The following is a 25,028-nucleotide window of genomic DNA, read 5'->3' on the forward strand; positions in this document are numbered from 1 at the left end:
GTCTCCCCGCGACCGACCGACCGAACTAACCGCCCCCCCCCACGCATGACGTTATATGGTATGGAATAGCTCTTTGGTCAGTTTGGGTTAGCTGTGCTAGCTGTGCTGTACTCCCAGCTTGTTATGCACCTGGGCAAGCAGGAGAAGCTCAAAAAGTCCTTGAGTAGTCTGAGCACTACTTGGCAACAGCTGAAAACATCAGTGTGTTATCAACATTCTTCTGGTACTAAATCCAAAACACAGCACTATGCTAGCTACTATGAAGAAAATTAGCTCTATCCCAGCCGAAACCAGGACACCTTCTTTGTGGCTTGTCCACATGCAATAACACAGAGGTGCTCAAATTAATGAGGTCTTGGTACCACAGAATTTCTCAGAGGTAATATTTACAGATTTTCATCGTGAGGTTTAACTCTCCAGCAGTACCTCCTAAAAAAAAAAGTATTAAAAAATATCGTCAGTGTAATGAAAAGAGTTTTTTAAGACTTGCCTGACTTTCCATACCACCACCCTGCCTCTGACTCAGTCCTTTCTATAAACAATAAATCAATTTTAAGGCCATGGAGCAAATCCACCTTTGGCATAAGTTGACACAGCCCCATTGTTGCTCCCACTTACACAGCACAGACTACTGCCAAGCACACTTGTAATAGAACCTATCTGGAAATCTGACTCTGCCATTGTAGTCCTATTCTGCCAGATAGTTTGGTTTTTTTTTTAACCAGCTTCCTTAAACAACAAAACAGTGCTTTCCAGTTTGGAATTTGATCATTTAAACCCCACTTAAACTAACAAAAAAAGGTTTTTCAAAGAGAGCCTTTTCAGGAGAGGATAGGATTCATGTACTGCGCTTTCCACAAGAGCAAGTGTTCAAATGGGGCTGTTATTTAAACAAGCTGCTGCTATTGCTGAAGTGGAGTGCAAGGCAAGAGGAGAATTTTGGAAAGGATTCACAGTGTATAAATGGCAGCACTTCCTTGTCCTAAAGTTATTTTGTCTGTGTGCCAGTCCATCACTGCCATGTTTGCGTGTTTCTGGAAGGTACTGAACTAGAATTAAATGCTTGTGGCTATTAAATGGAACAATAGGTCTCTGTAAATTTTTTTAACTGCAATTGAATCAGCTGTTGTTTAATAAAATGAGTCTGACAATGGTACAAAAAAAGCTTGAGAAAACTGCACAAAATGCAGGACTCTCTCACAAAACTATTGTCAGTAGCAGTTAGTAGAAATCGTGTATTTTCATTTGAACCAGAATGTTCATACCTCGGAGGCTGAACTGAAAATAAATTTTGGAGTATATTCCAACCCCAAGTCTTTTATATTTATCATGTGTATAGTATTCATTTTTCTTTTCTTTCTTTCGGATCTTATCATATAAGGAGATGGAGCAAGTGGCGTGAAGGACATCACTGTTCAAAAAGTATATCAGGTTTTAATTACCTTTTGAGAGAGAGTCTTTCCTTGTACATAATAATATTTATCTTAAAGGAAGTCATTGGAAGAATACAGACTTATAGTTGTTATACTGTTGTATTTGAGAAAGAAAACAATAGAAATGGTTTAGATAGCCTGTCTTCAAAATTGGAGAAGTCAGGTGAGCCCGGTACCTATGAAACAGAAGAAGAATTGTATTATCTTCCCTTTCTTGATTACAAATTGCTATAAATCCTCTAGGAGACCTTTGAAATTAAGGCAGTCACTACATTGTTTTCTTGTGTGTGTGTTGGGCATCCTGAATCTAACACCATGCTCTAGAAGATGTTTCTTTTGTACAGACTCCGTGTCATCTCTTAAAACTGCCTAAACACTTAAAAGTAGAAAAGCATACCAGCATAATGTCTTTAGAAAATTGTACCAGGGTAGGAGCTGCAAAAAAAGTCTAGTGCCTGAGGACTGTCACCTCTCCAGTGATGGAATTCATTGGTGTTCCAGTGACCTGATATGATCCCTGACAGAAAATATTTTTTAATTTACTTTTAAATGATATTTAATTTGTAATGGTCCAGATGGTCACAATAATGTCTAGGTTTCAGAGGATGGACAAACTAAGGAGACCACAGTGATCTCCACCTGTGCTTTATCTCTAGCCAACAGATGGCTGAAATCTGGTTCTTATTCCAAAATTTCTTGGGAAGTTTATTTCTGTGGGAGATTTGGGTGTAAAAGCTTTTGTCTTTCCAAAATTTTCCTGAGGTTCTTTTCAGGTTCGAATCCTGGTCATTCCTGTTTGTTCACCCTCTCCCATACAGCATTGTTATGAATATAATTCAACTAAGATGTTGATAGTAAGTTTCCTGAGAAATTGCTTTCTGCTTTAGACTGAGAGTTACAAATGTTAATGAAACATCTGGGCATGGTTGGGCAAAACCATCCTCTGCCAGGATGCTAAATTGGGCTAATTAATTAACTTTCTATTACATTCAGTACGAGCCAATTGTTAATGTACAGTGAGAGGAAATGCTCTTATCTCCATAATGGAGGAGCAATACTTAACTTTTGTTTTATAATTTGGCAATACATGAAAAAATCCACATTTCATACAAACATTATTGTATCGACAATCATGCAGGCTTTTAAATGAGATCCATGGAGTGGAATTTGTATTAGTGGTTTGTTCTTGGCTCTTGACTGAAACTGTGTGTGTAGACCATTTCTGATGGTTTGGAGTACATTCCCTCTCACTTAAGACTTGGAGATGTCATGATCCAATTTTTAGTTCTTAGCCATACTTTTGACAGAAATTGAAATCAACAGCATTCAGGTTCTAACATACGTATTTTTAAGCAATTTTTTATAAGACATTTTAGTATTTTAATACCTTCATGTTATTTTAAAAAAAAAAGTGAAATGTCTGAAGAGACAGAACTTAATGTTCTTTAGTTTGATTTCAACTACAAAGATCCTAAACTTCACTTCTGAAAAACTGAAGCTTTTTACTTTCTCTCTTTCGTGATTTCCTATATTGTAAAACAAACAAATTCCACAATTCCACTTATTTAAAGGACAGACTCCCTATTTCATATAAAGTTCTTTAAGCTTTGAGAAACATCCCACTGGGTTTTGCATCTTACACGCACAGAACTTCCTGCAGACGATAGCTAGAGTTCAAAGGGGAAACAATTGGTCTGTAATTTATTTTAGGAGCCAGCTTGCATCTCCTGTTTTATACTTCTTTTTCACCGAGGCTGGTAGGATGGCTATTCTTAATAAATTCTTTCATTTCATTATCTACTAGTAGGGCTGTCATCTCAGAAGAAGGCAAGCCATCTTCTGTAAGGGCCTCTGTACACGTGTTCGGATAGCCTGTGAGCTGCCCGTTCCACTCCTGCTCACCAGTAGGATCGGCCAAACCTGTAAGGCAGCATCAGGCAGCCACTGGAATTCCCTGTAAAGCAGCTCTATTTGCAGAGTTGCCAAATAACCAGATTTTACCAGACCTGGCCAGGTTTCAGGAAGTTTGTCAGTTGCTTGGATCAGAGCATAGCCTAGATGGTTGGAAGTTTTTGTATGCCTGGCTTGAAACAGCTGCAGCTTGGCTCACGTGGAGGCAGAACCACGCACCCCACTTCACTTGCACATGAGGAGCTGCTGTGGCTTCTACTTCCACTCCTCTTACCTGAGCTGGCAGGGGAGCAGGAGGGAAGCATGCCTCTCGTGGGTCAGGCCAGAACCAGGCTCTCTAAGGCTGCAGTTGTTTTTCAGATTTATAGCTACATAATGGGCTGCAGTTGTTTTACATGTTTTGCAAAGATTTATGCAACCAAATGAGCTGTATGTGTAGATTTTAATTATACCAACTGGCTGCTACTGGCTTAAAAATGTACTCTAATCTGGGAAGGGAAAGGGATCAGACAGCCAAAACAGAGCAATGTGCAAATGTTGGATTTCATTTTTTTTTTAGCTTCAAAATGTGTTCTCAGGAAATAAACGAGCAGCCACCAGCACAGTCTATTTGGCTTATATATCACTCTGCATTTTCTGCTACGTGCTTTACAGGTGCATTCTGTGTTAGGAAAGTTCTCACTGGCAAATGTAGGTAAGCTCTGAAGTTGCCTTTTCCTGCACGTCTGTGTTCCAGTCACTACTCCTCTTCAGAAATGCGGAATCTTAAAAGCTTTAGTAGTATAGTTATTCTGAAATGTAAAATAGAATATATTGCCATAATCATTTAAAGAGTTTGTAAAAACAAATGTTAAGAGGTCATCTTAACCAGTGGTCTCTGAAGAATGAGTTACTAGTAGATCAATTACTATAAGTACATATTATTGCACTTTGTTTGCAATTCCCTTATGAAGTAAGAGAAGTTCACTTTATACAGTTTAATAAAAAAAAAAAAAAATTCAACTAGTTCTACCGCTTCAAATCTGAAGAGGTTTGAAGTATTATAAGTGTAAAAGGCACAGAAACTTCAAACATAGCACGTAACCCTGAGCTATCCTTTGTCAACGTCCCTCATGTCACATAAGGATATCCATGCTCTTTGGTTCTTGGAGCCCCATATGCAGTTCTTAAGCCTTGCTGGATTTTCATGCAACAAAAATATTTTCTTTAGATTAACTTTTACTCAGTTGTTCTCGGACTTTCCAGCCTTTTCCTGGCCTCTTGTTATGCTATAACATAGTTTGGGATTTCCTTGCTCTAATTTCATGACTTTTCATGTGCTAAGGTGGTCATTAGCATTTGCTGGCCCTTATGCAGCGATACCAAGTGGGTTGTGTTGGAGGATGAAAATTCAAAACAATTTAGGAAAGTGCAGAGTATAGAAGGACAAATTTACAAAAAGACAGTAAATGATGCAGAGATGACATGTAATGACTCAGGAAGACTTACACAAAACCAGTGAAAGACGGTGGATAGGGATAAGCTATCATAAGGAAAGATTAAGGATGGAAAACAAAGTAATGTCTAAAAGGCAACTGAGCCACAGAAACCCCTCTCCCCAGCAAAGTGTGCTGAGGGATTTGTCATCTACCTGAGTGAAGTCATATGTCAATACATAATCAACAGCACTCCTGTATTATTAGAAGTGCCTGAATATTACTGGCTGAGGCTGCCAATTTATAATGACTACCATAATGACTACCATGGCAGTGTTAGGTTTAATGGCAGGGTTAGGTTAACGGTTGGACTTGATCTTAACGGTCTTTTCCAACCTAAATGATTCTATGACTCTATGAAGGTCGAGGAAGATGCTAGTCATTGCTGTCATTGTTGGGCTTAATTTTAACTGCCAACTCAATTCTGCAAGAAAGTGCAGCAGATGGCCAGCTGGTTTTACCTAACTCAGGAAGGAAGTTATGTTGATCTGGGCACATCCAGAGGCATCCTCAGCGATTTCACCCGATCCTAAAAAGATGTTTTGCCAGAAGTCATATGTATTGAGAAGCTAACTGTGCACCCCTCTGGGGTTTAGGTGTGGGATGTGTTTTTAAAGAAACTATCAGAAGGAATCTTCCCTACTCCTCTGCCTTCCTTCATCCCTCTGGACTTGGCTTTAGAGGCACAGGCAACACTGCTCTCATTTCTAGGCTCTTTAAGCTTTTTGAAACTTCCTTTTTTGTTGTACTTTGTCCATTTTCCTACCCTACAACACCAAAACTAAAAGTAGTATTTCAAAACTTCAGACTTTCTGTCAACACCTAGGAGTGCCCTGAAGCTCGCCCTTGGCAGAATCTCTGTTGCAATCTGCTGATGTTAGTTATTGAGGGACTTTAAAAATGGACACTCTGCAGGAAACTTCATATGATAAATCTAAATTGTGAGCTCTTATGTTTACAATTAATGGTACATGGAAGAAAAGTCTATACGTTTCAGACTTGGAGTTTGTGGTAATGTGGTAATAGAGTTTGCCAAAGAAAACTGTGTATGAAAATGGAACTTCTGGAACACAACCTGAGAATGAAAAATATAAAGCTTCTGGGGATCCCAGAAATCTCTCTGAAGAGCAGCTGGGTAGATATTTTTGCTGAGTTTGAAGGCTAAAATCAAGAGTCTGTAGCTTGCCAGCTCCTGTGTTGCATGATGCAATTGCTGCTTTCCTATTAAGAAAAAAAAAAAATTCAGCAGGCTTGCTTTTTATTAATGTCCTGTACCTCGAGGTGTGTATGATTGAAACAAGACTTTTTATGCTATGAGGCAAAGCTGGAAACTTTATACGAGAGCTGTGTTTGGGTTTTTTTCTTTTCCCTGAAAGCTGTTCCAGAATATATGCTAACACAGAAGTGGCATGTAGGGTTTTTGCCAGAGGGTTTTGTGTGTATTGGGGGAGGGCAGCTGCCATCTCATGTTTAAATAGGAGACAGGAGAACACAGGCTGCATACATTGCTTCCTTTGCAGTGGCTGGTGCTAAGGGGGAGAGGGGAAAAATCTCCCACAGCTCCTAGTAAATCCATACCTGTCCATGTCAACTTCTTAAAATCTTAACCTGCCTGCATTCCAGAAGCTGCCAGTAGCAACTCATTTATTGAATGTCTCGAGACTCAGAATAGTTAATTTTCTCAGTTTGTAATGGTGCCAACTCTGGCTTGAAAACAAAATGTATTTCCTGTAACTGTTTTTCCTAAGCTGATTTTTGCACTCTTGTGGCTGCGTGCATGTGTATGACACGATCATGATGAGAACCGCCAGCATTTAATGAAAAGCCACATTTATTACATTTACTCTTCAGAGGAGATTAAATGGGTGCAGTATGAAGCTATGGCTTTTACTTGTTAAAAAAAAAAATTAACCACCCCCCCCGAAGAACTAGTAAGTATTGATAATGGTACCTGTAGATGTCTGTTTTTCCTTTAAAGCAGTCCGAGTTGTGAAATATTTGGATGGTTCTTCCGTAATTAAATGACTGGCTGTTCCTAAGACATATATATATTCTCAAATGAGTGACTGTCTCTTGATAATGCAGTCAGAGAAAGATAAAGATTCTGTGGCTTTCACAGGGAAGCATTCATGGTTTAATCTGAGTTTTTAGGTTTAAGGTGAATTCTACGTCCAGTTCCTTCCTTTGCACTGACAGGGTGTGTGCACCTATGACTGTGTGATGAAAACTGGAAGGCAGCTTCGGCTTTCAACTGGTTTTGTTCCCTGTGTCAGCTCACCAGCCACACAGGTACATGTGCTGGTGCAAGGAAGAACAACAACTGGGCAGGCACTGCTCATAGAAGCATAATCCTTGCTGGAACAGACAGTTGCTGCTTTGCTGGAAGCCCTATCTGGGTTGGCAGAAGAAGGCAGATAACACCTCCAGTTTCAGGACCATTCTGGGACTTCCCTAGTCTTTAAATATGAAGGTGATAATTTTTCTATGAATTAGATTCCGGATGTGTCAAAAATTTGTTTTGTTTAAAAGGCTTACTTTCATTATTTTCTAGGCTGGTAAAACCTCAAACCATTCTCAGAAAAGTAAACTTCTAGTTACTGGTCATCGTGCTACGTGCGTGAGGAGACCACACTGGATTTCCTCCTGAGTGGCAGCAGGCACTTCCCTCGTGCACAGAGTACGCTGCTCTGGTGGTACTCACGGCCCTCTCTCCTCCAGGTCGGGTCTCGGGCACTCAGCCTCTGCTGGAAAACAACCAAAAGCCAGATGTCATCTAATGTATTTATTTTTGCTGCTGTTACTGAAGCGGGAATTGAGGCTTTGAGGAATAATAGACACTGTAAGCTAGGTGCTGCCTCTAAAATGCGTAAAAGCTCAAGTCAGTGCAGAAAAGTAGCCGGGGTTTCAGTGGGTCTCTTTCCAACCAAGAGGGCTGCTGAATTGCTTGCTTGTCTGATCTGGTAGCAGTGAAGCTTGAATATCTTCCATTTCTATATTTTTTTAGTCAGCATTACAAAGACTCCAAGCAGCTCTGTATCTTTATTTTATCAATCTTGTTTGTTTGTGTGAAGGTATTGGTCGGTCGGGAAATTATAAATCATCAAACTGTTGGCAGACAAGTCAGACTTTTTAAAAGTCAACAGAGTTGACATACATTAGAAAATGAAGAAGAATGATCTGCCTTGGGGAGGGATGTTTTTACTCAAAATAAACCTTGACAATGAGTGTATGTGAGTTCATAGTGTATTTCAAACATTCTAGCACTTAAAATATTTTCAGAGCACTCAGATTAAAATGGTAGAGAACAATAGTGCTATACACTTGCATATAAGTTTGACTTTGCTCCATGTTTGTCATAATAGAAAACAGCAAATACAATACTCACTTAGCATCCATAATTCAATCATGTTCTTTATTTGCTTTGGATTTTGGTAAGTAATGTGTCAGACTACCTTCAGACCCTGGAGAAAATCTGTGTTACAGAGAATGCTAATTCTGCTCTGAAAAAACCTCTGGAGTGTGACCTTGCCAAACAGAGATGGAGCCCCCCGATTGGGTGTAATTTTTCTGCCTTTTTTTTTTTTTCCTGTTTTTCTTTTCACAGATGAAAAGTTCCTAGTTAGAAGGTTACTGTCTTAATTTAAGACTTCGTATTTATTTTTTCTTATTTTATGATGTTCAGCTTTTGTGGCATTTTCCCTAGGTATATGGACCACCCAGGTGTTTTAAGCCAGCTGTCAAAATAACACTCAGTAAGAGGATTGTGCTCAGTTTTGGAGGATGTAGCTGTGCAGATGGTTAAGCAGAGAACCGGGACGTGGCAGACCCTTGTCTTACTGCTAACACCATGCTAACTTAGCAAGCTCAGTTAGCTCCATTTTTACAAGTCAAGCCTCTAAATGTGGATTAATTTTGTTCTTCTACCTGTGGTGAAATGATTTATAAAGAAATGTTTTACATGAGCTAAGTAATAAAAATTACTGCCCCTTTCTGTTTGAGTTAGACTGTCTGGCATTTAAATAATTTCTGGGAATGCTTGTTCTCAGCCGTTTAGCAAAGACCAGCTTTAGCTGAACTCTTGTGGCTCTGTCTGTCAGACACCGATTGAAGAAGTCTCCATTCCCTTCCTAGTTTGACTTTATAACCAAAAGGTAGAAATGGTTGTTTGCCCTGAATAAGGGATGGGCTTGTTTAGAACAGTTGTGCTTCACCAGTTGACATCTTCTATCTGTAAGAAATCTGCTGTTTAAAACTAGTTCAGGGATGTCATACACAGCTGTCCGCTCTGTTCAGTCACCAAGCATTCATGAAAAGCATCTTTCTTTCAGTGCTTCTGAAAATGTTGTTTGAGTAACATTTCTAGTCAGGAAGTTTGAGGTCCTGGCAGGATTTTGAGGTGATGGTCTTGTAGCTGTTCTCCAGTTCACCCTGAATCTGATGAAATTTTGCTCTGTGTTTGCTCTTACGCTCAAGGCTTGTTTATTTCAACTGGGCTTTGTATTGCTCCCAAATAACATAATTTTTTACTTTATCTTGTCAAGGACTGAGTAGTTATGAGACCTGTACATTCCCAGTAGGAAAAAACGGTGTCAACCAACCAATCTTTATCAGTTGCTGCAGAGGGGGGTCTCAAATGCTGACTCGCTTCATTTCTGGATCCAGTGAGAAGACCATTGGGGAGGGTAGAGGGCTGGAGGCAAGACTAAAAGACCATTCCGCCCCTCAGGAAGAATAGACATGTTTTACAGCAATAAACGAGATCTATCTCAAATCGGTTCAGGCTGGGGTATCAAGATGTGGCTCAGGCTTATCTGTTGTGAAGGGAAAATGAACGCTGTTGTAATGGGATTATTAGGCTGAATGAGAATCTAACCCTCAGTGTGGCCCTTGCTCCAAATCAAGCCTTACATGTTTGTTTTTGTTTGGCTCAGTCATTGCACAACCAGGAAGTGGGAGGAAAAGTTGTTTGCTTTCCTATCAAGGGAAGTTTATTCGTGAAAGATGCAAGTAAAATGCACCACTGCTTAAGGCTTCCAGATGGTGAGAACTCCAGTGTTTGGAAACCTGCAGCTTTTGCCTCAAACATTTTAGGAAAGTTTATGTAGCTTGTAAAGAATTATTCTGTACTGAAATGCATGTCTACACGCTTCTTTGTTTCAAGAGCCTCCCTTGCTCTACCGGTGCTCTCAGTATCTACTACTTAAAGTGTTTGCGTTTTGGTTTTCTTGGTTGGGTTTTTTTTCTTAAATTAAAAAAAAAAAAAGCAGGGGCTGTTAACTTTAAAATCAGTTAGAATTATTCCTCAAGTTTTTGCCCAGTAGTCTGTAAATACTTTGACTTAAATATGACTGTAATAGGTTCATCCCAGACTACAGTTACTCCCCTCTCCATCTTGAGCAGGGCTGATTTACTGGTAAGCCAGCTCAGTTTGCTAAACCAGCAGCTAACTAACCATGTCCCCCATTCCCCTTTTAATTGCTTTAGATTATTAAGAAAAAACATCTCTTTACAGGGTTACGTGAGAGACAGTAGCAGTACAGGGACATAGGGAGGGGTCGCACAGCAAGCATTTGGGAGGGAGCTCTAGCAGCCCAATGCTATTTGGCTTAGGTTACTGTATAAATGACTGTGAAATCTTATCATCCTCTTTTTCCATGGGACTTCCCACATAGCATCTATTTTTTTGTTCTCATTAGTTCTTTACATCCTTCATACAAATTCTCTCATCTGTTGCACCATGTGTACTGCTTGTGGATGATGTTTCTTTCATCTGATCAGTTTGGGAGAAGCAGTATTTTTAATCAGGCCTTTCTTGCTTGAAAATACTTTTGGCTGCATGAAACAAAGCATCTGCATGTGTGACAACTTGTTGAGAACTGCCATGGGAATTGTTTGTGTTGGTGGGACTGATGTGTTCGTAGGTCCATAGCCTGAAAGGGGTTAAGTTTTTCTTCTGTCTTTGATACTTTCTTTGCAGTCTGATTTTACCTAAATAAAACTTCTTTTGCACTTGCGTATTCATGTTGCATTTGGCACCATCCTACACAGTCTGTTCATAAAACCTCAGAGTCCCAGATTTAGCCAAGTTGTTATTATTCAGATATTTATTATTCTTATGAATATTGTCAAATGTAAGTGAGCCAAGTGCGTGCTTCACAGCCTTCCTAATATTTAAGTGACTTTGATAGTATTGTGTGTCTACACAACTGTACGTGAATGTGTTTCGGTATTTGCTGGTATGCTGTGCCGGCTAAATTAGAGGTGTTGGAATTTGTCAGACTCCTTTTGTGTTCCTCCCCCAGCCATTTTCCCAGAGCCTGAGAAACCTCTTCTTCTAAAGAATATTTACACAATTTTGCATTGGTCACCAAGTACATGAAGTTTTGATTTTGAATTACTAGAGAACAGCCAGCAGCAGTGCTTTTAATACTCTTGGAAGTGTTAACTCTTCAGTTTGTTTATGGCAGTAGTAAGCATGAGGATGAGCCCACAGGATATTTTTGTATTTGCAGAACATGGTTCAGAGCTCAGGCGCTGCCTGTCTGCCATTTGCAGTCAGCAGCAGCCGCCAGTGTGGAAGGACTTCTTGTAGGAAGTGAAGTTGTTGTTGTACTTGATAGAGCAGGACTCCTCCAGGAGCTCTCCTGTTTTGATTAATTCTCCGCCCTTTGCCAGATCTCGTCTGTAGGTCTTTTTCTCTGCTGAGTTTTAAAGAAGGCTGCGAAGAAGTCTACAGCTTAGAGAAACACAGTGTTGGAGTTCACATAGTACGTGCCAGAAATATCTGTTTCATTCCTGCCTGTTATTCCCAGTTTCCCTGGTTAGCAGGCTGAGCTTTCAGTGTTAGTTTTAACATTTAAAGGAAGCAGTTGTTCAAAATGAAAACTCTTAAATCCAGTAGTTGGTGTGGCTACATGATTTGTGACGTTCTCTTTAGGTTCCAGGGAAAATCCCCTTAACATAGGGGTGCATGATGTTAAAAATTAATGTATCCTTTAAAAGACATTAGAAAACATCCCTGGAAAATTGGCTTTTTCAGTCTAGGGCATGTTGATGAAGGTCTCAACTTTTCACAGGCAATTTAATAGTAATTGGAAGTGTTTTGTCTTGAACTTGTTTTTTACATTACTCCCGTTGGAAAACAGCTCTGTATGTCAGGCTGGTATTAGTAGGACCCACGGGGAAGCAGTATGTCTGCCTGTACTGTGCCCATATCTTGAGACTCGCTGATGTTGGCACAATGTGCATCAAGAGGATATGAACATCTCTGTTTTCGGAAGCTTTTCCTTTGATTTTGCTTCCCAGCAAAATTAACTTAGCAGCATGGTTATAGGACTGCTTCTGTGAATCTTGAGGTGCCAAGGATGTCAACATGAACCTTCAGCTGTAAAAAGGTTTGAATACAGTACAACTTCTTTGGTTTGTTCTGTAATTATATCTTTGGTAATTGATGCTGTTAAGTGCATCCTGCCATGGTGTGGTTGGTAACCTCTGCAATTTCCCACTGTTCAAACAAGCAGGTGCTTGAGGTGAAAAGCAAAACCAGACGTTGAAAAAATACATCTCTAGTGTAGTCTTACAAATATCCAGTAGCTTTGATTTCTACAGGTGATATTCACAAACACTAAGGGTTTGGGGTTTTTTCCCTCTACACAGAAGAAAGATGAGTTCTGTAAAGGACAGGGCAGAAGCACAACTTGATTTAGTTTAATTTAGGAGCTGAATGACCTCTTAGAGGAACTAAATTTTGTCCACTGAAAGGGGGAAATCAGGATTGACTAGAATGACTACAGCGAAGTCAGTCATTGTGAATGTTTTCTTTACTAATTCCACAAGCCCCAGCATTCTGTGGGGATATGTTGCATCACGAGGGATGTTAGTTTAGAAATTGGGTGGGACTAGATGCTCCTAAACCATAAGGCATGGGTTAATGAGACAGCAGCCTGTGCAAAAGTGTGACTACAAAACCTTGTTGATGTGCCTTCTCACTTTCAGAGCTATTATCTTCTTGGGAGGCAGTGGAGGGATGCCAAAAGCTCTAAGGACAGGGAGAAGACAACTTGCCTGTACTTGGTTTGTGAATGAAAGAGAAGGGAGGTCTTAATAAAAGAAAAGTGACTTGTAAATGCTCTTTTCCAGTTTTCACCTGGCAGCCACGAAAGGGCATGCAGAGTGCCTCAGGATCATGGTGACACATGGTGTGGATGTGACAGCCCAAGATGGTGCAGGTATGCCTCTGTGAACCTACACATGTAGCATAATACTCTCAATTTGCCTATATTGTTCTTGATGCGCAGGGTGCAACTACAGGTTTGAAAAAACTACAGGTTTCCTACACATACTGTGTAGGAAAAGCAGTTGTAACACTCGCAGGTTTAGGCATACTTGCTTTTCTGCACTTAAAATTCAGATTCTGAAGCCCTTGAAAACTTTTTTCCTAATACTATAAATGACAGCATTTATAGTGAACTCCAGGTACAAAATAGTTCCTTGACTTTTTTTTAATTTATTTTTAAATTAAAAAAAAAAAAAAAAAAAAAATCCCCTCCCCCAACTCCTTTTGTTAACTTCATTTGAGGCTTTTTATAGGTTAAATCAAGATCTTTGGTGTTGCTTTTATCTGTATCCAAGCTATTAACCCCATTAACTGTACAGGAGTTGCAGTAAGACATTTCCTCGGGATTATGACATAGTGAAAAGAGCTGATACAGGCCAAAACAGAGCTGAGAGCTATTAAGTATGCTGTTTCAGCCCTCAAAAGTCCTATGCCTTAATTACTACTCTACTAGAAGCATGATGGGAGCTGAATTTGAAACTGGCAAACTCTTCTTAATAGATTTCAGTTGACATATCTGTGGAATCTGTGCCCAGCATTTTCTCTGGCTAGCCAAGTCACCTGAGTGAGCTGTCAGCATTCTGTCTCTCCACTAATGATCTGTAAATGTTGGGCTCACGGGTTCTGTTTTGACCACCAATTGCAGCCTGAGGGAATTTCTGTCATACATGGAAATGATTTGCCTCTATAAGGAAGTGTCTGTGATACTGGAAGAAGCATTCAGATTATACATAACGATAAGAGAATATATGTACCTGATACAGAATGTGTCTTTTCCAGAACTCATACTTCATCTTGCCTCAGGATTTATTAGTTGTTTGGATAATAAGACGTTGCTTGCTCTTACCTGAGTGTGTCAACCCAGTATTCATTAGGGAAAGCCTTGTCTGTAATAGTCACATTATTTACAGTGAGGTTCTACTGTCACAAGTGGCTCTGTCTCTATTGAGTACTAAATCTTGGCTCCTTCTTTTCTTAGTTACGTGGATAATTTATTCTTTTGCTGTCTTGGCCTCTTTAATTTTTCAGATGCTCTGTAAGATGAAATGAGAGGAGAGACTGCAGTCTTTCATCATAAATCCGTAGTCAGTATATCACTATATTGCATAGCTAAATATGAGCTCACGGATGCTAAATAAATTAATAGCAAAGAGAGTCTATGAGATGCAAACTGAAGTAGGCCTGTGTTCTGAATCCTCTTCTATGTGCGCTCCATGGATGATACAAATTAATTGTAGTGGTAGCTGGTGAATTTGGCTGGTTTCGCTCTTGGTGCTGGGTTCCTTTTTCACTGCCAAATGGAAGAAGTCATGAAGACACTTGACAGACATCTCTCTGCAAGGGAGGCTGAGTAATATAGGAAAATTGTTTTTTAAGAAACAAAGCATAACTGCGCAATCTTAGACTTCTGCCAAGGTATAGTCTGACACAATGTTTGTTTCATTCCTTTACATGAAACTAGACATTAAGATTATTCTGTTACCTGCCTGAACAACAGTCTCTTTTAAATACATTCTGCTTGATGTAGGTTTCTATTTTATTTTCTCTATCCTTATTTTTCATGTGTTTTGATAGGAACAAGAGGGATAATTCAAAATTTTGCCTTTGTCATGGAAGAGTTTGTTCCTGTGCTTTGGTGTGATTGAATACTTAATTTGCTTTGCTTTTATTAATTTAGGACACAGCGCTTTACATCTTGCAGCAAAGAACAGCCACCCTGATTGCATTAAGAGATTACTTCAGGTAAAGTAAAAATTAAATTAAGTTTTTCTTTCATTCCTCTAGATTGGTTCCACTAGATATTGACATATGTCCCACTAACCTTCATCATCACACTGCTATACCGTTGTCCTGTCTCCTTGCAATTAGGACAGATGCTTGAGTTTAAAGATCTTTTTAGGCACTGTGAATGGATGATAGAAAACAGTGTGGTATCTTCCCTGACTGGTCTGCAAATACAGTTTTCCATGTGCAGCTGATCTGGCGTAGCAGGGTTGGGTTTCAAGGAGATGGCAGCTTCTGTCTAACTTCCTGTGTTTTGTCCATGTGGTTGGATGGCTTGGAAGCGGATGGGTTAAGAGGTACAGGGGAAAAGGATTTTTCACTTCAGGGGGATTTTGTTATTGTTCCACTGGAATGCTTTCTGTCTGTTGTTGATCACAGAAATCTCTGTCAAGTTTAAAGTCAAAGGGAGAAGAAATGAAAGTAGTTCAGATGCTAAAATATAGAAATACTCAGATACTCAGTGACATGAGGCAGAGGACAGTGAGGGGTTAAAAAGGGAGTAGAAAGAACGGGAAAGAAAATAAAAATGGAAGTGAAGATGAAGAGAAGATTCTCATGGTGTTGTGGCTGAAGATTTGCATTAGTAAGCAAGGAGAGGCATTGTCCACCTCTGCTCCATTTCAGAAAGCTAGGTGAGTTTTGGTGGAGGTGATCAGAGGAATGGGATGGATTTTTAGGAGCTTGGAGTTATCAGTAAGACTGTGGCTCAGCCTACAGATGAAATAGTGAATAATAACCCCACTCAAGCACAGTGGTGTTGAAAGATAATGGATCCCATATCCCAACCTCCAATTTTGTTTTCCCCGTTACCTCAGGGGTATCCAGTTGTCCTCTGACAGACCCTTGTTGATGTCTCTGACAATATTGGGTCCAATTTCACTGATTCCCACCTCCAGACTTGCTGCAAGTGGACTCCCCTGTTCCTGCACACCTGGAAGGGTTTATCATTAACCACAGAGGCTCCCCACTTCGGGATTTCATGGCAAATATCCACTAAGTCTAACGCAAACCCATTTACAGCATAAACAGTGACATCAAGCCGTCACTGATGGTATCGCATGCAGCAGCACAATCAACTCGGCAACTAGATGTGTGTTTAATACCAAGTATCTGCTACCCATTCACTTACCAACTATGACCACAGAGTGCTTTTATGGGTATTTTGCTAATTTTATTACGATATGCAGATTTCTGAATATGTTTGTAAGTTCAAACCCATTGGTGATATCTCCAGTAATTCATGCTCTCTTGATTGCTTTCTTGCTTGTGTGGACCAGTTTTGTGATATAAATTGTTTGTATGTGTGAGTAACATCTAATCTTAACATACTGGAGTTTAATTAAAACACGCTAAATAATTATTTTACACAGGCAGAATCTTCACATTTTCGTTACAGAGTCTCTGTAAACCTGTTTTCCTAGGAAATCATAGAAGTTGGAGGCAGGGCTGTATTTGAAAGTCAAAAGCCCTAATGTTTGTTTTTTAGAAGTCTGTTATTTCAGGGTGATATTTTTTCTTTCTTTGCTGTAAACTGAAACTAAAATCTCCTGTACCAAAACAAGTCATGATAAAGATTAGTAATTTGATATTTTTATATTTATTACTTTGAAGTTTAGATTGATCCATAGTAACTGGTGGCTTATTATGCTACAGAATATAACTGGATTGTTGATGCTTTAGTTTTACAAACAAAAACGAAGCATTATTGCCTTCAACAGAAATAACTCAAGATGAATTGCCTGAGAGCGTAGTTGCTTTAGCTGTAATGTAAAATATGAAGCTTTTCTGAGACAGGGGAGAGTGTATTTTCTTTTCTATTTTCTGATTTAAATTGTTTGAAAATTACTGCATTTTTTAGGGATATTGCCCTCACAATGAGTGTTTCCTATGGCTTCAGTGTAAACTGGTACCAAGAAAGGAGAGAGAGGAAAGCTGTGCTTTAGTACTTTTTTTTTTTTTTTTTTTTTTACTACATGGACTGAGCTTTCTGGAGTAGCTCATAAAACTTCTCTCAAAGATGTTCAGCTCTCTGTTCTTGGCGTCAAGCATGTGTTTTATTTTCTTGGCATTTCTCTAATTGCTTATTTGTTCTTCTCTTTTTTGAACTGTACAGAGTAAATGTCCATCAGACAGCACTGACAATTCTGGGAAAACAGCTTTACATTATGCAGGTAACTTCTTTGTTGAAACCGTGTGCTACCTATATTGTTGTGCTTGATACTCGTAGCTCTTCAGCCTGGTGGTGCATTTTAGGTTCTAACTGCATAAATCTAGTGACTCCACCTGACAATTTACAAATTTCAGATGTTTTTTTAGATGTATAACTGAATTTCAGTTAATTACAATTAACAAGTTCAAGCTTGCAGGTAAAAAGCTATTGGAATAGTTAAGATTGGGTTGATTGTGATTTCAGTCCTTTAACGGTTGTATCTTCTCATGCTAATTTGGACCATGAATATTGGTTGTATTTCTGTGTACAGCTTGCTGTTCTTCCTTAGAGTCTTTCTCTCCTGTCTTGGAAGAGAGAAATACAGGTTAATTTCTTTTTCTTGGACCCCACTGTAATGCTGCAGTATTGCAAGTGGATGTGTGGAACAGAAATTTCAAAAATGAGGTTTAATGGACTTTTATTCTTGTTTCTTTTTTTTTTTTTTTAGCTGCATGTGGTTGTCTCCAGGCAGTTCAGCTTCTGTGTGAACACAAGTGTCCAATTAATGTCAAAGATTTGGTACGTACCTCTTCTCTCATTGTGCCATTGTATACTTCAGAGTTTTTACTACCCTCCACTCCAATCAATCTCAGGTGCAGGAGTTCAAAGCAATACTATGCCTATATTTCTTCTTGTATTTCTCTGGCAGAAGAAGTTCATTTTGTAGTGTGCCATAGCAGAGGTGGGGAGATACTTCACAACCTAATACAGTAGTGGCAGGATTTGTTGCTTGTTAAATTGAGACATTGGTACAAGTAGCTAGAATAAATTCTGATCTATTCAAAACATGATTAAAAGTCTTTCCATTGACTCCAGTAGGCTTTGGAAAAGGTCCATTGTGTGGCCAAGTGCTTTGAAATGCTGACAAAGCCCAACGAGAGTATGATAAGCCTGAGGGGAAAAAATGTACTTGGTGTTGTCTAAAGGCTAAGGGACACTACATTTGCTATTATGAAATGCCTACAAAATGATGCAATCGCCTGTTAGAAAACCTCGTGATGATAAAGGGAGGTGACCTGGCAGAAACCAGGCACAAAAGAAAATAAAAAGCATAAAAACATTTTAACTTATTTGATTGTTTTTGACTTGCATTTATCTCCTTCTTACCTGATCTTTCTACAAAGAAATCTGCCACAGAGGTTGGACCTCATATTTCAGCAGTTGCATTTTGAAAGCAGAAAAGGTTTGTTTAATCTTAAGACATGTCTGTTGGAGTGTCTTCAAAATGTCTTCAGCTACATCATGGTTGATCATAGAGAAGAGGGAGCCAGACCCACCTCACAGGTGCTTCACAAAATGATGACAAGCAACAGTCAGAATTTGGGCAGTGCGCCTAATTGGGAAATTCCAGTTAGATAGTAGGGAAAAAAAAATCTCACCATGAAGGTGGTCAAACATTGGAACTCATAGCCAGAGATGTCATCATGTCTGTGCCTTTGGAGATGCTTAAAACTTGGCTGGACAAGTCTCAAAGCAATGTACTGTAACTTGAAATTTGCCTAGCTGTGGATTAAGAGCAGAAGGGGAGAAACCCCAGATGACCTCTAAAGGTGTCTTCTAACTAAGTTATTCTGTGATTATATGAAATGTTGTATTTTTGCCTTGTACTTAGTTAGAATTACCGTTTTTGTTGTGGAGCTACTTACAGGTGCTGTGTAGTTCCAAAATCACCATGTTACAGCATTAAGCAAACAACAAAGGGAGTACAGACAGCAAAAAGCATTCCTACTCCTGATACTTTGCATCCTCAGTGGTCAAGGAAGAAACTAAAGTAAACCCTGTAGAATCTGCAAAAAGCTACATTTATGGTATGCGAGAAAAATGTATTGATAGCGCCTTGTTTGTGCTATATAGAAGGAAAGTTCATAGCTGGCCTTTAATTCTCAAAGTCATATTTGTAAGTGGATGGATTATTGTTCATAGTTTCTTTAAATGCATTCCTAGGATGGGAACATACCTCTGCTGCTTGCAGTACAAAATGGTCACACGGAAGTCTGCAAATACCTTCTAGATCATGGAGCAGACGTCAACACCAGGGATAAAAATGGAAGGTACAGCAGGTTAACATGTTAATTCTTTCCCAAAGCTGACTGTCAAATGAAGCTCTTGTCTCAAATCCTTCCCAAAATAGTTGTTGTTATGTGAAATAATGCTGTCTGCCCTACACAGCATATCCTGATTGTTGAGAAGGCTTACAGAATTCTCCCTAAAGGCAAAGGTGCAACAGAAACTGTGCAACTATAAAACTAGATGTGCATGTAAGATTTTCCTTGGGCTACCAGAGTAGTAAATCCCATTTTTCAATAATTCCCACAAGAATCTAATTGGTAGTACTTACCCACACATCACTTTGTACATGTCCCAGTTTTAAATGCTGCCCTGTTCTTGGCATGAGTTAGTTTCTCCAACTTAAATCCTAAAGCTGCTACTTGGAGGCGACATCCATGAATGGTTCCTTTTCCTACCATAATAAAGCCACAGAAGCAAGAGAAAAATACAGTAGAGCTGTATAATGGAGATGCTGCCATCTTAGAAGGTGCCATTTTGTTGTGTTAATAGATAGCTGTGTGTCAAAAAACTGTTTTTAAAAAGCAACATCCTTGTAGTGAAAAATGCACTTGTTTTGATGATACTGATGAAGTTCAAGTGTCTATGGACTATTGTATAAATGGTTGGTTAAACTGTGAAGGTAAAACAGGATGCTGAGAAGGCTTGGCACTTACATGTGATAGTAATCTTGATTATTGTAAATGATACAATGCCCATATTGTTCTTTGGCAACACCTGGGAGGATAAGACTGGGCCCTAGCTTGTTTTTTATTAGTCCAAAGTTTATTAGTGCGCTCTTTGTTTTAAGTTCTCTAAAGAAAGACCCTTTGTTGTCTTGGTTGGTTGGCCCCATTGGTGTTTTGAACCTGAGGTGCTGCCCAGTCTGGCACTTCTGCCTTCCTCTCGCTCACCTACTGTTTAGTCAACAGACAAAGTTGAGAGTTTCTAGTTTAATTGGGTGAAGGCATTTCTGTCATAGATAGGACAGACTTGCATTTTTGTATTTGCTTTTTCAATAAAGTACTATGTGTAGAAGCAAGAAAATGATATAACATGAAATATAGCATTTTACTTCATGCTTCCCTTCTGGTAAAGAGAATGACTACTCTTGCATCTGTTGTTCACAAAGGTGGTTTTTACAGAAAAAGGAGAAGCCATACTGGGAGATAAAGGGGATAACCTTTGAAAATGGCATCTCCCATTTCCTGTCTTGTTCAGACTAGGTGAATTATTTTGGTAATCTAAAGCCATCCCTGTGACTGTGGAAGTTGCCACTCAACACTACTTTTTAGTACAGCCACCACTTGTCCAGGGCTCACTCATTATGGTTTAATTCATCAGTGAAATTACTGTCTTGAGACCTAGCAAATATTATCACTGTGGTAACTTTCCAGTTTCATATCTGCACTGAGGAATGTGTTTGCCAGTGAACCTCGCCAGTATATTAGGTATGTTTTCATCTTAAGAAAGGATAATTATGCTCAAGCAGGAAAGCAATATCAGAGCATGCTTGAAAGGTGGGGTTTTCTCTGTGTGTGTAATTTTTCTGTATGTCTCGTATGAATTCTTCAAGTCATTGAGAAAAAAAACCACAACCTGTTAGGAAAACACTCCTTCTGTATTCTACCCTTACTCTAGGATCCAGCACTGTCCAGCCGCCCTGTGTTGGAGAGGGAATTGAGTGTGCTCTACTGAACTTTTTTTTTCTTTCTAAAACTGAGAGTGGCTCAGGATTTGACATCAAAGCTATCTCTCAGTCTCACTGAAAAGTTTTGAGATATATTTGGCTTTTTGATTGAAATCTGTTTGTCTATTTTGTCTTAAAAGCAACAAGTGAAGAAGAGCAGCAATGAAATAAATGTTTTCATGTTGTACCACCACTTGCAAGAGCTGTAATTGGAGTGTGGCAGTGAGATTTGGTAGTCTGACTTTATCTTGCAGCCATTTCTGGCTATGACTTTCCTCTTAGCCTCATGAAACCCATTTTTAGAAATGTTTGAAGACGTGTGCAAAGCACGGCAGGTCTTTCCAGAAGATCCAGCTGGGGAGTATGGGGAAGCGGAGGAGGGGCAGGCAGGTGTTTGTAAGGAGAAACAACAGTTACATGTATGCGGCAATACACGTGTTGATAAAATCTTGGACATTATTGCACAATATCCGTCACACTTTTTTTTCCTGGAAAAATGAGGTGCTGCTTAAAGAGTACAGTCTTGACACCTATTCTGTGTTTGTTTTGTCCAGAACTCCTTTGATGATGGCTTGTGAAGCTGGTAGCCTTAACATGGTGGAAGCCTTCCTTAGGAAAGGTGCAGATATCAGTTTAGTAGATGTCTTTGGACAGAATGCCCTGCATTACTCCAAGCTCTCTGAAAATACGGGGATCCAGAATCTCCTATCATCAAAGTTGTCTCAGGATGTGGGTATGTAAGAGATGCCAATCTGCAGTTTGTCACTTCTTGAATTGACTACATGTGTGTTTAGCAATGAACTTCATAAGTAAGCCTGAAAATTTTCAAAAGCCATCTTGAAGATGGTCTGGCTGAGGCTTCCCAAAGCAGGAAAATGTGGTCTTTGCCATAGATGGTAATATTTAGCATGGGATAAAGCACTGAGCACTAAAGCAAAGAGGTGTTTTGGAGAAAGAAGAGGTAAGTTGATGTAGCAGCATTGTGAAGTCTTGCATATAATTTGGAATACGTACTTTTTTGTTATGTGAAAGAGTAAGTGGAACATACAGCTCCTCAGCAGAAGGGTTGGAGAAGCAGACAGAGAGTTTTATAGTCAAACTAAGATGGACTTCTAAAGTAGGAAGCTAGTGTGCAAGAAAGGTGCAAGACTGGTAGAGTAAGAATTGTCACAATCATTCAAATTTTGTCTCAGTATGAAATCCAAAAAGCAGCAGAGAAAGGATATGGTTCAAATGGAATTTGGAAACTATATTTCTCAGATTTCAGGCAGGAATTTGAAAACCAAATGAAGTATTTATGGCATGGGAAGTAGATCGGCGAGATAGGTTAGGAATGGCAAATAACTTTTGATAGCTGTTCTTAATTCCATTTCTTTTCTACTTCACAGAAACAAAGTCACCGACAAAAGCAAAGCAGGTATTTGTCCTTTTGGTTTTAACAATACTTGGGTTATATAGGCTTGTAACTTTTAAGAAAAAAAAACAGTAACTGACATGACTAGAAGCACTAGTAAATATCACGGTGAGATGCACTGCTATTGACTACTCTGTAATGTGAAAAGTTTTTGTTGCTTATTTAAGAAATGTGTTTTAGGAACATCACTTCTAGACTTAGCTTTCTCTGTAACAGCAGCCAGCACCCTCAGTGAGAAAAGGAAGGGAGGACGTGCTTGTATGTGCACATGTGCACCAGCAAGATATGCCACTTTTCTCATGTGTAATGCAGGAGCTTGGGTTTTGGACTCCCTATCTCTTTAAACTGTAGAGAAGATGAACTAGAAAAATTCTCAGTTTCAGAAACACGTAATTGAAGGTTATACCCAGTTGCATCTTACTGGAGACCCCTGCCTGTGAGAATCCCAGCAGATTGAGGCTATTAAATTAGTTTCTTACATTTTTTATTTAGTATCATATCTTGGAGTGCAAGTAGACCTTGTAGACCTGGTGGTGGCTGGGAAGTGGACGAGGGTGCAATGCATTGGTTCATTCCTTCTCTGAGTGGAGAGGTGGGTTTTCAGGGAGCTCAGGCACAGTTGGTGGAGAGGAAGGATGGTAGCTGCTGAGAATGGCATGACTGGACTACGTATGAATGGAAGTATTTAAGATCACTAGTTCTAAACCTATTGTCAGCTTCTGCTTTTCACTAAATCTTGTTTGTTTTCACTGAAGCATGGATTACAAGGGGACAGATTCTTATTGTCAGGCATGTTTAATATCTTTGTGTTAGGAGACACGTAGTCTTTGCATAGAAAAAAAATAAGGCACTGCATGAGCTGCTAAAGTTGATATTAATGTGGGATTTTTTTTTTTTTTTTTTTTTTTTTAATAAAACAACTTGCTCGGACTTTACTAACCAAACTAACAAACCTACCTTTTCTGGCTGGTGAAACTTTCAGCATGATCAAGGCTCTAAATTAAGTTCAGAAAGAAGTGGAACTCCAAAAAAACGCAAAGCCCCACCTCCTCCTATCAGTCCTACTCAGGTAAAGAAAAGAACAATTTTGAGATGCTTTTAGGGGGTGAAAAGCGTTTTGAACATTATGTGAATGATGTGGGCTGGATTTGCTTTGTCACTGTTATTTTATACACCTGTCTTACCGTGAGTGCTTTTCCTGACATTAGGATGACACCATGAAAGCACATGTTGGTTAGATTAACTAGACAAAATTGCTTGAAATATGGCATGGTCTAAGATAGAATTGTACACATTTTACTGTACAGTTGCTTCTGCCATCTAAAATTGAAGGTCTCCTGGTTTTGCCAACTTCCATAAGTAAATAATTATGTATATTTTAATTATACATGTACACATTATTATATGCATATATACATATGAAAGTAAAACACATAAATAGATTTATATAGTATCAGAATGGAGTTTAACAGGTTTAATGTTAAACTGGAATGTAACCTGTATAACAGCTACACCTCATACGTAATACTGACTCAGAAGAGCACTGAATAATTAGATCTGCTCTTTGAAACTAACGTGGAGTTGTGACTTATGCTAGTGAAGGGAAAAGTACTCTTTAATATGTCTCTGTGTATATATATATATGTGTGTATATATATATATATTTATATGGGCACATGTTAGAGAGGTAGTTATATGTCCATGTATGTATACGTATCTATTTATATTAAATCTTTTACAGCTTAGTGATTTGTCCTCTCCACACTCATCAACTTCAACTCCCATGACTGGAAAAGGGGGGGCTTTCTTTGCTGACCAAGTGTGCAAGGTATCAGTTTTCTGTTCTTGCGAAGCTTAGGGAAGGAAAGTACAGTGTCTTAATCTCTTTTGCTTAATAATCTATGTTGCTGACTGCAAAGTCTCCTGTGCATTAATTGGCTGAGTTTTAGGAACAAAAAGGAATCCAAGTTGATTTCAATGTAATTTATAAAGCAAGTGTGGATTACTTTAATGTTTACTGAACATGTAAATAGAACTAGTCATAAATTAGTTAATATTTAGGAATATGGTTTTGAAAGTAAGTATTAATGCTGTGCCAGCTCATGTGCATGGCATTCTGCAGTGCAAAAAGACATCAGAGAAATGGTTGAGTGTGCTGTGTCTGATCTTTACCTTATTGTACTGAAGATTATTTTTTTTAAATACATGAAAATATATTGCTATTATTTATCACATGGGCTGCAGCCTTCCAAACTATCTGTGAGATAGTTGCCCATATTTCATTAATATTTAATGAAAATTGAGCAAGGGAACTTGGATGGTTTAGCAGACTTTGAAATACTGGCCACACGCTACAATTAAACAAGACCCCAGAAATAAAAGAAACCTACTTTGCCAGGCTTTATCCAGCATGATCTATACATGTCTTTGATGAACTGTCCAACTTTACATCTGCTTTCTGTGAAAGCATTTTCTTTTGGTATCTCAGAAAAAAAAAATTCAGCTCCTTACATCGAGATAACAAAGACAGACTGAGTGACAGCACAGCAGGTATACAGTAACACTTAATCCTTATTTTCATATTTGGTTAGGTGTTTTAGGTGCTGTGAAATGTTGAAATCTGATCCGAAATCCTCTGTGCCTTTCTGCTTAGAATGTGAGACACAATAAGTACTCGGAGTAATGTTTTGTGATTTCACTGGCAGCTGCCCACCAAAACCTCCTGATTCT

The 25,028-nt window shown here is 39.0% G+C and overlaps 1 protein-coding gene across 1 annotated transcript in view; it reads left to right on the forward strand.

Annotated features, from left to right (window-relative positions):
* Window positions 1-25,028, forward strand: part of RAI14 (retinoic acid induced 14) — a 76,940-nt gene that overhangs the window by 44,933 nt on the left and 6,979 nt on the right. Inside the window, exons 3-12 of the mRNA XM_035902722.1 lie at window positions 12,959-13,047; window positions 14,833-14,897; window positions 17,053-17,110; window positions 17,597-17,667; window positions 19,093-19,199; window positions 21,439-21,617; window positions 22,273-22,301; window positions 23,281-23,367; window positions 24,040-24,127; window positions 24,789-24,848. Coding sequence (XP_035758615.1) covers window positions 12,959-13,047; window positions 14,833-14,897; window positions 17,053-17,110; window positions 17,597-17,667; window positions 19,093-19,199; window positions 21,439-21,617; window positions 22,273-22,301; window positions 23,281-23,367; window positions 24,040-24,127; window positions 24,789-24,848 — 833 coding nt within the window. The remainder of the gene's footprint in view (window positions 1-12,958; window positions 13,048-14,832; window positions 14,898-17,052; window positions 17,111-17,596; window positions 17,668-19,092; window positions 19,200-21,438; window positions 21,618-22,272; window positions 22,302-23,280; window positions 23,368-24,039; window positions 24,128-24,788; window positions 24,849-25,028) is intronic.

The sequence above is a fragment of the Egretta garzetta genome, unplaced genomic scaffold (assembly GCF_000687185.1).
Source record: "Egretta garzetta isolate BGI_Z169 unplaced genomic scaffold, ASM68718v1 scaffold59, whole genome shotgun sequence".
In the NCBI taxonomy this organism is placed as follows: domain Eukaryota; kingdom Metazoa; phylum Chordata; class Aves; order Pelecaniformes; family Ardeidae; genus Egretta; species Egretta garzetta.